This window comes from Meles meles, chromosome 8 (genome assembly GCF_922984935.1).
Source record: "Meles meles chromosome 8, mMelMel3.1 paternal haplotype, whole genome shotgun sequence".
NCBI classification, from domain to species: Eukaryota; Metazoa; Chordata; class Mammalia; order Carnivora; family Mustelidae; genus Meles; species Meles meles.
In genome coordinates, this window is record NC_060073.1 from 14,713,151 (window position 1) to 14,725,005 (window position 11,855).

The following is an 11,855-nucleotide window of genomic DNA, read 5'->3' on the forward strand; positions in this document are numbered from 1 at the left end:
AGACATACAAATGGCCAACAGACACATGAAAAGGTGCTCGGTATCAGTGGTCTTCAGGGAAATACAAATCAAAACTACAGTGAGATACCACCTCACACCTTTCAGAATGGCTAAAGTCAACAGTACAAGAAACAATAGGTGCTGACAAAGATGTAGAGAAAGGAGAACCCTCTTGGACTGTTGTTGCAAATGCCAAATGGTGCAGCCACTCTGAAAACAGGATGGAGGTTCCTCAAAAAGTTAAAAATAGAGGTACCCTATGACCCAGCATTTGCACTACCAGGTATTTACCCAAAGAATACAAGAACACCAACTCAAAGATATACATGTACTCTGATATTTATAGTAGCACTATCAACAATAACAAACTATGGAAACAGCCCAAGTGTTCATCAACTGATGAATGGATAAAGAAGATGTGATATATATCTAATGGGATTTACTCAGCCATAAAAAAGAATGAAATCCTACCATTTGCAACAATGTGGATGGAGCTAGAGAGTATTATGCTGAGTGAAATATGTCAGTCAGAGAAAGACAAATACCATATGATTTCACTCATATGTGGAATTTATAAAATAAAACAAATGAACAAGGAGAAAGAGAGAGAGAGAGAGAGAGAGAGAGGAGGAGGCAAACCAAGAAACAGACTCTGAACTATAGAGAACAAATAGATGGTTACCAGACGGGAGATTGGCAGGGGGAGTAGATTCAATCGGTGATGGGGATTGAGAAGGGTACTTGCTGTGATGAGCACTGGGTGTCCTATGGAAGTGTTGGCTCACTATATTGTACATTTTAAACTAATACTACACTGTATGTTAACTAACTAGAATTTAAACAAAAACTTAAAAAAAATAAAATCAATGATAGCAGGAACAATAAAACCAAATACATTGTAGTTTATTTATTTTAAACTAACTTATTTTAAAAAATGAAAACAGTCTCAGATATAATAGGCCCTATTAAAGAAACTGATCATTTTTTATGCAATCTTATATCCATAACACAATGGATGGATGATAAGTAATCGGCTCATTCCACAAAACTCCCATCAATGTTTTTTAAAAGAAAATTACACTAAAATTAAAAAGGAAACTTTGAACTAGCCTATACGTTTCAGAAACTATTAAAAAAATAAGAACAAATGATTGACATTGTCCTGTGCACTTGGACAGTCTTCACAGTAGGACAGGTGTTTTAACATGCTGAAGGTCACTAACTTAAATACTGAGTTCTGCATTTTTGAGTTTTTTTTCTTTTCTTTATTTTTTTGTTTTGTTTTTCTTTTTTGCTTTCTGGCAACATCTCAGAACATTTGGAATGCTTCACAGATATTTTTGAAATGCTTAATTTCTTCTGGGAATCAAACCTTCCCTGTTTCTTAAAATCAAATAGTAATATACTAGTAGAAAAATAATGAACAATGATATACCATTGCATTAAAATTGGCAGTATAAGCTTTACATGTATTCTAGGAGATTGATACATACTTGATCACCTAATTCTCAAATCATACATATGCTAATAGCTTTACAAATATTCATTTAATCCTCAAAGCAACCCATGGCAATGGGTAATATCTTATCATTGACTTATCTCCATTTATAGGGTTACAACCAGTATAAACTAATCCAGTCATTCATATTTTCAGGCTTACCCGAAAATGCACAGTATTATATATTCACATGTACACAATTTATTCCTTCAACATTGTCAAGATAAAACAAAGGAAATGGAGACTGAAGGAGCAAAATCGACCACAGAAAATGTCTGATAATTAAATTATCAAAAGTGAAGACAGGGACTCACAGATTAACTCAGTAACATATGGTCAAATAATTAGTAATATATACAGTTTATAATCTTGATGGTCTTCACAAACTTGTTTGGTTTTCATATGTACCCACTATGAATGGAACACTAGAGAATCTCTTATACTATCAACCTAACCCAAAGAAAGTCAGAGTCTTATAACTTCACACTGTCTTAATATTAAAAAGACCATTGCTATGTGACTTCTATCTGATTTCCTAAGAGCCAGTGAAACCACCATGGCTTATTATGAATAACATCAAATGTCCCTGATGATGAATGTTTTGCAGGTGCAGAATCTAGACTCAGTTTCCCAAAGAAAGCTAAATTTACTCACTCATCTTTACATCATCTATTTATTCTAGCCTTTCATCGTTTAAACACACATGTAATGAGAATGTGCTGTATGTCCAATACCGTATGGGAGTTGGAACAATAAACCAAGAAAAATAGCCCCTGCTACCAAGAAGTTTCTAAAATGGGGGAGTTGACAGGCAATTCAACATGTCTTTCATATAACATGATGAAGAACATAATGAGTCACAAAATATTGCACAAAAGTATTTAGTGAACACTAACTGGAAAACAATTATTATTTATTCTATTTCAAGTATCTTTCACAGAGTAGAATGATCTTGGAGAGCATATTTCTGAATGACAGGACAAAAATATTTTAAAGAATCGGGGATGAAAGAGTTATCTTTATTTCTGAAAAATGATAATGAATGTTGAAGAGTTAACATACTAGGTATTCATGGCATGATGACAGTGGAAGGGCAAGCTATATCCTGAATATTTTTTCTAAGATTTTATTTGTTTGACAGACAGAGATCACAAGCAGGCAGAGAGGCAGGCAGAGAGAGAGGAGGAAGCAGGTTCCCTGACGAGCAGAGAACGCGATGTGGGGCTCGATCCCAGGACCCTGAGATCATGACCTGAGCCAAAGGCAGAGGCTTTAACCCACTGAGCCACCCAGGCGCCCCTATATCTTGATCATTCTTAAATGATTTAAATTCTTATTCATTTAAAAATCCAGTTTCTTTCAAATAGCTTTTTGAGGGCATTCTTTACATCCTTGTTTCTGAAGCTGTAGATTATCGGGTTAAACATGGGAAAGACCACCGTATAAAACACGGCAACGACCTTGTCTGTGTCTAGAGAATAGCTGGTCGTGGGACGTAAGTACATAAACAGGAGCGTTCCGTAGAATAACGTGACTGCCACGAAATGGGAAGTACAGGTGGAGAATGTTTTGCTCCTGCCCCCTGAGGACTTGATGCTCAAAACAGTGATAAGGATACAGGAGTAAGAGATAAATATGACCACACAAGTGCTCGTCTGAATGAAGCCACATAAGGCAAAGAGCAAAAGCTCATTGATATGGGTATCGGCACACGACAAAGCTAAAAGAGGTGGGATATCACAGAAAAAATGATTCACAATATTGGAGCCGCAAAATGGCAGCCTGAACGTGAGGCACACGTGTATCATCGCGGTCATACTTCCACTGCAGTAGGCCAAAACGATGGAGCAGACACAGACTCTCCTGGACATAAGTGTAGAATAGAGCAACGGATTGCAGATGGCTGCGTAACGGTCGTATGCCATTGCCGCTAGAATAAGGCACTCGGCATCAGCAAAACAACCAAAGAAAAACATTTGTATTGCACAGCCATAAGGAGAGATGCTTTTCCGGGAGACTAAGAAATTCACCAACATTTTAGGGGTGATTGCTGAAGAATAGCAGATGTCTAAGAAAGACAGGTTGCTGAGGAAAAAATACATGGGGGTTTGAAGACTTGAGTTGATATTAACTAGGATTATTAAACTCATATTTCCCACCAAAGTTAGTGTATAGATTAGGAGAAATACCAAGAATAGTGTGACTCTGAGAGGGAGATAATCTGTGAATCCAACAAGGAGAAATTCAGTTGGCATGGTATAATTAGTTTCCAACATCTTGTTTTTTTTTCTTTTTCTTGTCCAGAGTAGATGCTATCAGAATACGTGAGTTGACTTGAGTGATGTATGAAGTGAGAATATCTTTATTCTCCTTTTTAAGGAAGCCAATAGAAGGATAATGAAATCACAGCTATGACATTTTATGTGATCTATTTGTTTTGTTTTCTTTTCTTATCGTTTTCTTTAAAGGAGGTAGTTAAACGTCTTTGTTGGTACCAGGGGATGTTATTCTGATTTGGTGTTCGGAGGAGCAGTCACTCTCCAAAAACTGTGCACATTATGAAGTGAAATCAGTTCCTTTCAAGCCGAAGGGAAAAGAATGTGGGTTGGTCAATAAGATCTCATAGAATTGTGGAAATTGGCAAAATCCTTAAAGCAAAGCTTTATTTTTCCATCCTAAAATCATGTTCTTCCATGTAAAAGAGAGTTGGGAAAAATTCTAGGAAAAAGGTGCCTGCAGGTAAGCTAGCTAATTCTACAGAAGAATATCTGTGATCTTGAGAAGTAATTTAACATAAAAGTTAAGACACAGTAGTTACTGTAGGAGATGACTGGGTTCAAATCTTAGATTTGCTACTTACGGGTTGTGTGAGCTTGATAAAGTTATTTAACTGCTCTGTGATAGTTAGAGGGATAAATGAGTAGATATTTGTAAAACATTTGTGTTACTGGTATATAATAAACACTAATATGAGCATTTATTAAATAAAAATAATTAAAACAAATAAATTGACCTTTTTGTTTCTTTTTAATTGCTTGCTTGATACTGAATTTTATTTATTTATTTATTTATTTATTTATTTATTTATTTATTTATAAATAAGCTCCACAGTGGGCATGGAGCCCAGTGCAGGGCTTGAACTGACCACCTTAAGATCAAGACCTGAACTGAAATCAGGAGTTGGAAGCTTGACTGACTGAGCCACCCAGGCACCCCTCAATTTAATTTTTAATAAAATATTCAAGTGTTTGAAAATCCATCTTACCTTTTCATCCTAGATATATGATCTGTGCTCTTTTATAGAGAAAAGCCAGTGTGTGTGTGTGTGTGTGTGTGTGTGTGTGTGTGTGTGTGTGTTCTATGCAAATATATTGTTTGGAAGTAGTAACTCTTTTACACTTGTCGTATAATTATTGCTTTGTCTCCCTGGGTTTATGTCTCTATCTCAACTCTGAGGTAAGATGTCTGATGTGAGGTCCCTGAAACATAAAATGTCTTGAAGAACAACTGTATCTCTGCACTTATTTGTGGGCTTCTAAACTGGCTATATGAGAAATATCCAGAAGGAAATTATTTGAGGGGAAAAAAGATAAGATGAATCCAAATAGAAAATAAATTATGGTGTGAAGGAATATATTCAGCAAGCAGTTAAGGTTTAGTAATATTAGAGTAACACTACAGTGAGCAATAAGGTAAATGAATAATGGAGGTCTATTCTGTCTACCATGCTGGTTAAGCTCAGAATTGATGACCCCCCCCCAAAGTAAAATGGTCTGCAATCTTCTAGAGACACTGAGAAGAGAGGTCAGTCTTCTTTGGGAACCAGATCTTACAGAGTAAGTAGTAAGGTGAGGGTCTGAAACTATGGTGAAGCAATCCAAATTCCTAAAATAAAGGAGAAAAAATGTTTATGTGGCTATGCTGTGCAAATGTCATTTGTAAGCTTTACATAACATTCACATTCTCACTTAAATCTGTCTTTTCTTTTTTCCTCTGAAGTTGTGGCTAAAAAACCAATTCAGAGATTAAAGTGATTAGAGAATATATAATTAATTACTTGCTGTATAAACTTTAAATAAACAATCTATACAGATTCAGTGGTTAAAGAATCAATCCAATAATCATAAAAATGTTTCTTCTATATAATTTTTGTCAAACTTCTAACTAAAGAATTCACATTAGAATCATTAGGGATGTCTGGATGGCTCAGTCGGTTGAGCAGCTGCCTTCAGCTCAGGTCATATTCCCGAGGTCCTGGGACTGAGTCCCGGATCAGGTTCCTTACTCAGCAGGGGTTGGGGAGGAGGGGCCGCTTCTCCTTCTATCTCTGCCTGCCACTTTGCCTTCTTGTGCTTGCTCTCTATGACAAATAAGTAAAAAATAAATAAATAAATAATCTTTAAAAAAAAGAATCAAATAACAAAAATATACGAAATTCAGGAGATTTCATGCTATTGGTTCTCAACGATTGTATCAGATGAGAGCTCACTATTAGCATCAGTTCAATTTTAAGAGTAACGACAGTCTACACTGAGCTCTCCAGATCATCACATTTGCCTGCTTATTGGGGCTCAATTTGCCATCACTGGTACAGAAGAGGCTGCAACAAATTGAAAATAGAGTAAATGTCTGGATACCTGGGCTCTAATTTGGGTTCTTGTTCTATGAATCATTCCATCCTTAGGTCAACCTGTCCTTTTTTATAAAATCACACCTACTTTATTTATTGTATAGAATTGTCCTTTAGGACAAGTGAGTCGGAACATTCAAGAGCTTCATGATTACATAGGAAACTTTTATCTTTGGAGATTAATAATGGAAATTCTAAAGTCAGGCAAGTTTATTAAAATGTGTTTTATTTGCTTACTGGCAACACCAAAACAAATGGCACTGTGCAGTACTGGTTAAACACACAGGATTCAGAGGGAGGCCAAACTGATGTTAACCTCAGATGTGGCATCTACGTTTCCGTAAGGCATTCCAGTTCTGTATTCCTAAATTTCTTGGTTTTGTTTATTAACATCATAATATTCCATAAGGTTGAAAGTAGGATTACACTGGATAATTCATAGCATCATTAACAGAACTTATTATATTACAGGTGCATAAAATGTATCCATAATTATCTATTATTACTCTTAAAGGCATTATGATTGTTAAATAATTCAATATCTGACTTCAAAGTCCTAAGTTCCCAGAACTGATGATTATAACAACAAACACAAAGTAGTCATACTGTATGTGAACATACGTATGTGCTCATGGCGAGTGAGATTTGGCTTACTGATGAGGGTTACTTAAGCTTACTCAATTAATTAGACCATTGGACTTACCCAAATTCCAAAATAGGCAACAGTTAGCTTTTACCTCCTGGCAATAAGGGGCACAATGAATTAGACAGTGTTTTGGGGAAATGCCAGGGGTAAGGTTAGGTCAGACTTATACATCCACCATTGGACTGAATCTTTAACCACCTCCATCCACTCTCCCAGCCCACACATACACACAAACTAAGAAAACACCAGAGACTCAGTGAACATACCTTGTATCTAAGAGAACATTATCTTTGTTCCATTGTTGCATTTACAGCAGTCATCTACCTTAGCACCATCTAGAATTTTGAATCAGGGCATTTCTTTTGTGTGAGAGGCTGACAATCTTTCTCTCCAAATTTTATAAATGGTTCTTATAATGGATGACTATTTATCTTCTTGGCGGTGACAAGTGGGACATGACCCCAAGATAATTCCCAACCCCAGAAGGACTTTGGATAGGCAACTACTTCCTTTCCTATGATGTGGCTTGAATGGTTTACTTTAAAGGAGAAAGATGAAAAATGGCAACAGAATGGACTCTAATGTAGCTAGTTACAACAAAACACAAGTCTCCATCACTGGGAGATGGTTGATTAAAAAAATTAAAACAACAGAAATATTTTAGTAATATCAAACAATAAAAAAACATGCTTTCTCCTATAAATGCTATGATTTCTATCAGATACTGAAAGACACTTCAAAACATTAGTCATATGAGGGCATTCTAAAGTACAAACTCAATGCTATTAAGAAGAATCCCAAACACGCTGATTTGTGTTTGGTTTTCGGTTTTCTAGGTGAGTACAAGGAAATATGTCTTGAATGATAAGCTGCAGGAGTGAGAGCTTATGTCTCAGGCAACCCCAATTTGAATGTTAGTTTTGCCATGTCACAACTGTAAGACATTAAGTTGCTTTTTTAACCTGATTTTTGTTAATTTTTAAATTATGAATAATAATTGCCCATCTCATCAAATTCTTGTGGAGTTTGGGATAATGTGCATAGAACCTAGCCTCTTGTGAAGAAGGTTGTATTCATTTAAGAACTGTTAGCTTTCTTCAACAATTATAGCAGCACTTACAGCAGCATTGATTAGTACTTAAATTTCTGATTCTGGATTTTAACTTGTTGACATTGGTATAGAGTCTGTACCTGAAGACTCTAAAGGCAGAAAGAATGGAGAATGGATAAGTCTATGTCAGATATTGTAAACAACTGCTTTTTTCTATCCAATGGGAAAATTAAAATCATATTTATTGCTACTAGAGGGTTTCTTATTTCATAGACAAAAGATCAGTGTATTTAGAAAAAAAAAAGGTATCTTTTGTCAATCAAAACAGCAATGTGTGTGAAGAATTAAGAGCTAGAAAAATACAGCTTGAAAATTTCTGAGGGGGGGTGCCTGGATGGCTCAATTGTTTAAGCATTGCCTTCAGCTCAGGTCATGATCCCAGGGGCCTGGGGTGGAGCCCTACACTGGGTTCCTTGCTCAGCAGGGATCCTGCTTCTCCCTCTGCCTACTGCTCCCCCTGCTTGTGCTCTCTCTGACAAATAAATAAAATCTTTAAAAAAAATCAGAGAGAGAAGGTACCAGAATCACTGTTCTTTCTTTTCCCCCTTATTTCATTTAATAAGCTTATGCATTTTGTTAAAAAAATAGAATAATAATTTAAAAAATAGTAAACTCTTAGTTGTATTTTTAAAAGGTACAATTATAAGTTGGTGCAGCCACTTTGGAAAACAGCGTAGAGATTCCTCAAAAAATTAAAAATAGAGCTACCTTATGACCCTGCAATTGCATTACTGAGTATTTACCTCAAAGATACAGATGTAGTCAAAAGAGGGCCATATGTACCCCAATGTTCATAGCAGCAATGTCCACAATAGCCAAACAGTGGAAAGAGCCAAGATGCCCTTCAACAGATGAATGGATAAAGAAGATATGGCCCATACATGCAATAGAATATTACATAGCTGTCAGAGAGGATGCATATCCAACTTTTGTATCAACATGGATGGGGCTGGAGGAGATTATGCTGAGTAAAATAAGTCAAGCAGAGAAAGTCAATTATCATATGGTTTCACCTACTGTGGAGCATAAGGAATAACATGGACGACATTAGGAGAAGGAAGGGAAAAATGAATTGGGGGAATCAGAGGGGGAGACAAAGCATGAGAGACTGTGGACATTGAGAAACAAACTGACAGTTTTGCAGCGGAGGTGGGTGAAGGGATGGGTAAGCCTGGTGGTGGGTATTAAGGAGGGCATGTATTGCATGGAGTACTGGGTATGGTGGATAAACAGTGAATCTTGGAATATTGAAAAAATAAAATTAAATTTAAAAAGATGAGATTATAAAGAAAATCTCTCTATCAAGAGTGTATGCTTGTTATTAAAACACAAAGGTGGGGCACCTGGGTGGCTCAGTTAGTTAAGCATCTGCCTTCAGCTCAGGTCATGATCTCCTGGTCCTGGAATCCAGCCCTGCATGAGGCTTCCTGCTCTGTGGGGAGTGTGCTTCTCTCTCTCTGCTCATTCTCTCTCTCATAAATAAATAAATAAATAAATAAAATCTTAACAAACAAAAAACCCAAAAATATATCCTTCACTTCATTTAAAAAAAATTTTAAAGATCTTATTTATTATTCATGAGAAGCAGAGGGAGAAGCAGGCTCCCCCCTGAGCAGGGGACTGATTCAGGACTTGATCCCAGGATCCTGGGATCATGACCTGAGCCAAAGGCAAATGCTTAACCGTCTGAGCTACCCAGGCACCCATTATACCCTTTACTTTAAAGAGTACTCTTTTGTTTTACAAACAGTGATATGGAGATAAACAACAGTAAAACAGCTCTGCTTATTAAAAGGAGAAAATAGATTGGCTAACTCCTTGGAAGTATAAGGAAGTTGGAGGATGAGTTGAGAAACTTGGCAGGAACCAAAGGAAATAGAGGAGTGAGGGTAGCACCATAGGAACAGTCTGCTTCATTTCACACAACTGCCAGCCCCTTCCACTGTCAGCTGCTGTGAATAATCCCTCATCTTGCTTTACATTCAAAAGACTCAAAAGTTAGGAATGGAATTTTTGATTAGCCAAGAGTAGGGCACATATTCCAGCTTTAGTTTCTGGGGAGCTGGAGATGAACTCTCTCCCTCTCCTTAGACTGTTATGGAGCTGGAAAGGCATTGTGGCATCCTGATTCTGTTCAACCATTACTCCGTCCCTTAGAGGAAGTGTTGCTTTCCTGCACACCAGCCACTGAACCAGGGTAAGGAAGAATTATTTGAGGAGTGTGTTATTAACTACACAACCCACACCAAAAAGCCCATCCCCGTATAACTCCCTTGAACCTCCCTTTTGCTACCAATTGTATTCCTTCATGCTATTGATTGGCCAAACTGAAATAGATTTCTTCTATGAGCAACATAGTTAAAAATGTTTATTTCTGGAACCTCTACTTAATGGATAAATTATCCAATATTCTCCAATATTCTTCAAAAATTCCTTAGCCTGGGGTAATAATACCATGGCAATGTATTCTTTGCAGTAATCACTACAGTATGCAGAGCCTGCCAGCAGTCAGGCTTAGTTTTTTTTTTTTTTATTTTGTTTGCTTTGTTTGAACTTTTCCATTAATTAGCCATAGAGAAGTCTCTTGGTGCCATGCTATGCTGTGAAAGTAAGTGAGGGTCTCCTGAAAATTATTTGGACCTTTAGGATTTGTTCAGACCCAGCTTCATGAATGAAAATTCCATGACATAATGTTCTTCATGGAATACCTGACTTCATCAATAAGAGATCTTATAACTCCGTGTGCATAATGGAAAATTTGGGACTCGCAATAACCTCGTGTCCTGTAGTCAGGTATTCTATCTCAGCCACAACCCAGTAGCAAGGTAATGCTTATTTTTCACAATGAGAAAAGTAAAGTTGCTGAAGCAAAAAACAAAACAAAACAAAAACAAAAACAAAAATCGACATTTGATCTTAAAATCTCTAAAGGCTTCTGTAACTGCATATAACATTCTGATATGATATACCAGTGTCCATTTGGGGAATCTCAGCTCAGGTCTTGCTGTCAGAGTCATGAGTTCAAGCCCCATGTTGGGCTCCATGCTGGGTGTGGAGCCTACTTAAAAAACAAAAATCCTGTACACTAAGATTTTTTTTTAATATTTTATTTATTTGACGGAGAGAAATCACAACAAGGCAGAGAGGCAGGCAGAGAGAGAGGAGGAAGCAGGCTCCCTGCGGAGAAGAGAGCCCGATGTGGGGCTGGATCCCAGAACCCTGGGATCATGACCTGAGCCGAGGGCAGAGGCTTTAACCCACTGAGCCACCCAGGCGCCCCTGTACACTAAGATTTTGTTAAGCTCTTCTGGTTGACGAAATTCAATGAGTCGTTGGGCAACACTGCCCAGAGAAGCAGATGCTGTCTGTGTGACCTCACCAGGTCAAGTAGAAGCTATGCGTGATTTCTCCTGGACACTGCTCCATACACATTTCTCATTTGCCAATTTTAATCTAACTCTGTAGCTGTAATAAACCATAACCATAACAGTGATTCTGAGTTTTGTATGCAAATCACCAAACCTGCTGGCAGTCTCATGCACCTAGGACATAAGTATTAAATTCAAAAATTTTCTTTAAGTGCTTTTCTTTTTTCCTTTTTTTTTTAATATTTTATTTATTTGACAGAGAGAGATCACAAGTAGGCAGAGAGGCAGGCAGAGAGAGAGGAGGAAGCAGGCTCCCTGTGGAGCAGAGAGCCCAATGTGGGGCTGGATCCCAGGACCCTGGGATCATGACCTGAGCCAAAGGCAGAGGCTTTAACCCACTGAGCCACCCAGGTGCCCCTCTTTTTTCCTTTTGATTAAGATTTCAAACGTTTTTATTCTTTAGTACATAAAATATGAAATTTAACCTATTCCAAAAATATAAAATAGATATTAGAAAACCAAATTAAATGAATATGTACAAACTTACCTCCCAAGTTAAATAAAAATGAAGGACTTTGAGTATTGTCCAAATTGGAAATTCT

At 37.1% G+C, this 11,855-nt stretch overlaps 1 protein-coding gene across 1 annotated transcript; it reads right to left on the reverse strand.

Annotated features, from left to right (window-relative positions):
* Nucleotides 1–2,835: 2,835 nt before the first annotated feature.
* Nucleotides 2,836–3,774, reverse strand: LOC123948599 (olfactory receptor 5AS1). The gene has a single exon (XM_046015803.1). The coding sequence runs from the start codon at nucleotides 3,772–3,774 to the stop codon at nucleotides 2,836–2,838; it is 939 nt and encodes a 312-aa protein (XP_045871759.1).
* Nucleotides 3,775–11,855: the final 8,081 nt, after the last annotated feature.

Coding starts and splice junctions, on each gene's coding strand:
- LOC123948599 (XM_046015803.1), bottom strand. CDS start 3,774: ATGTTGGAAACTAATTATACCATGCCAACTGAATTTCTCCTTGTTGGA.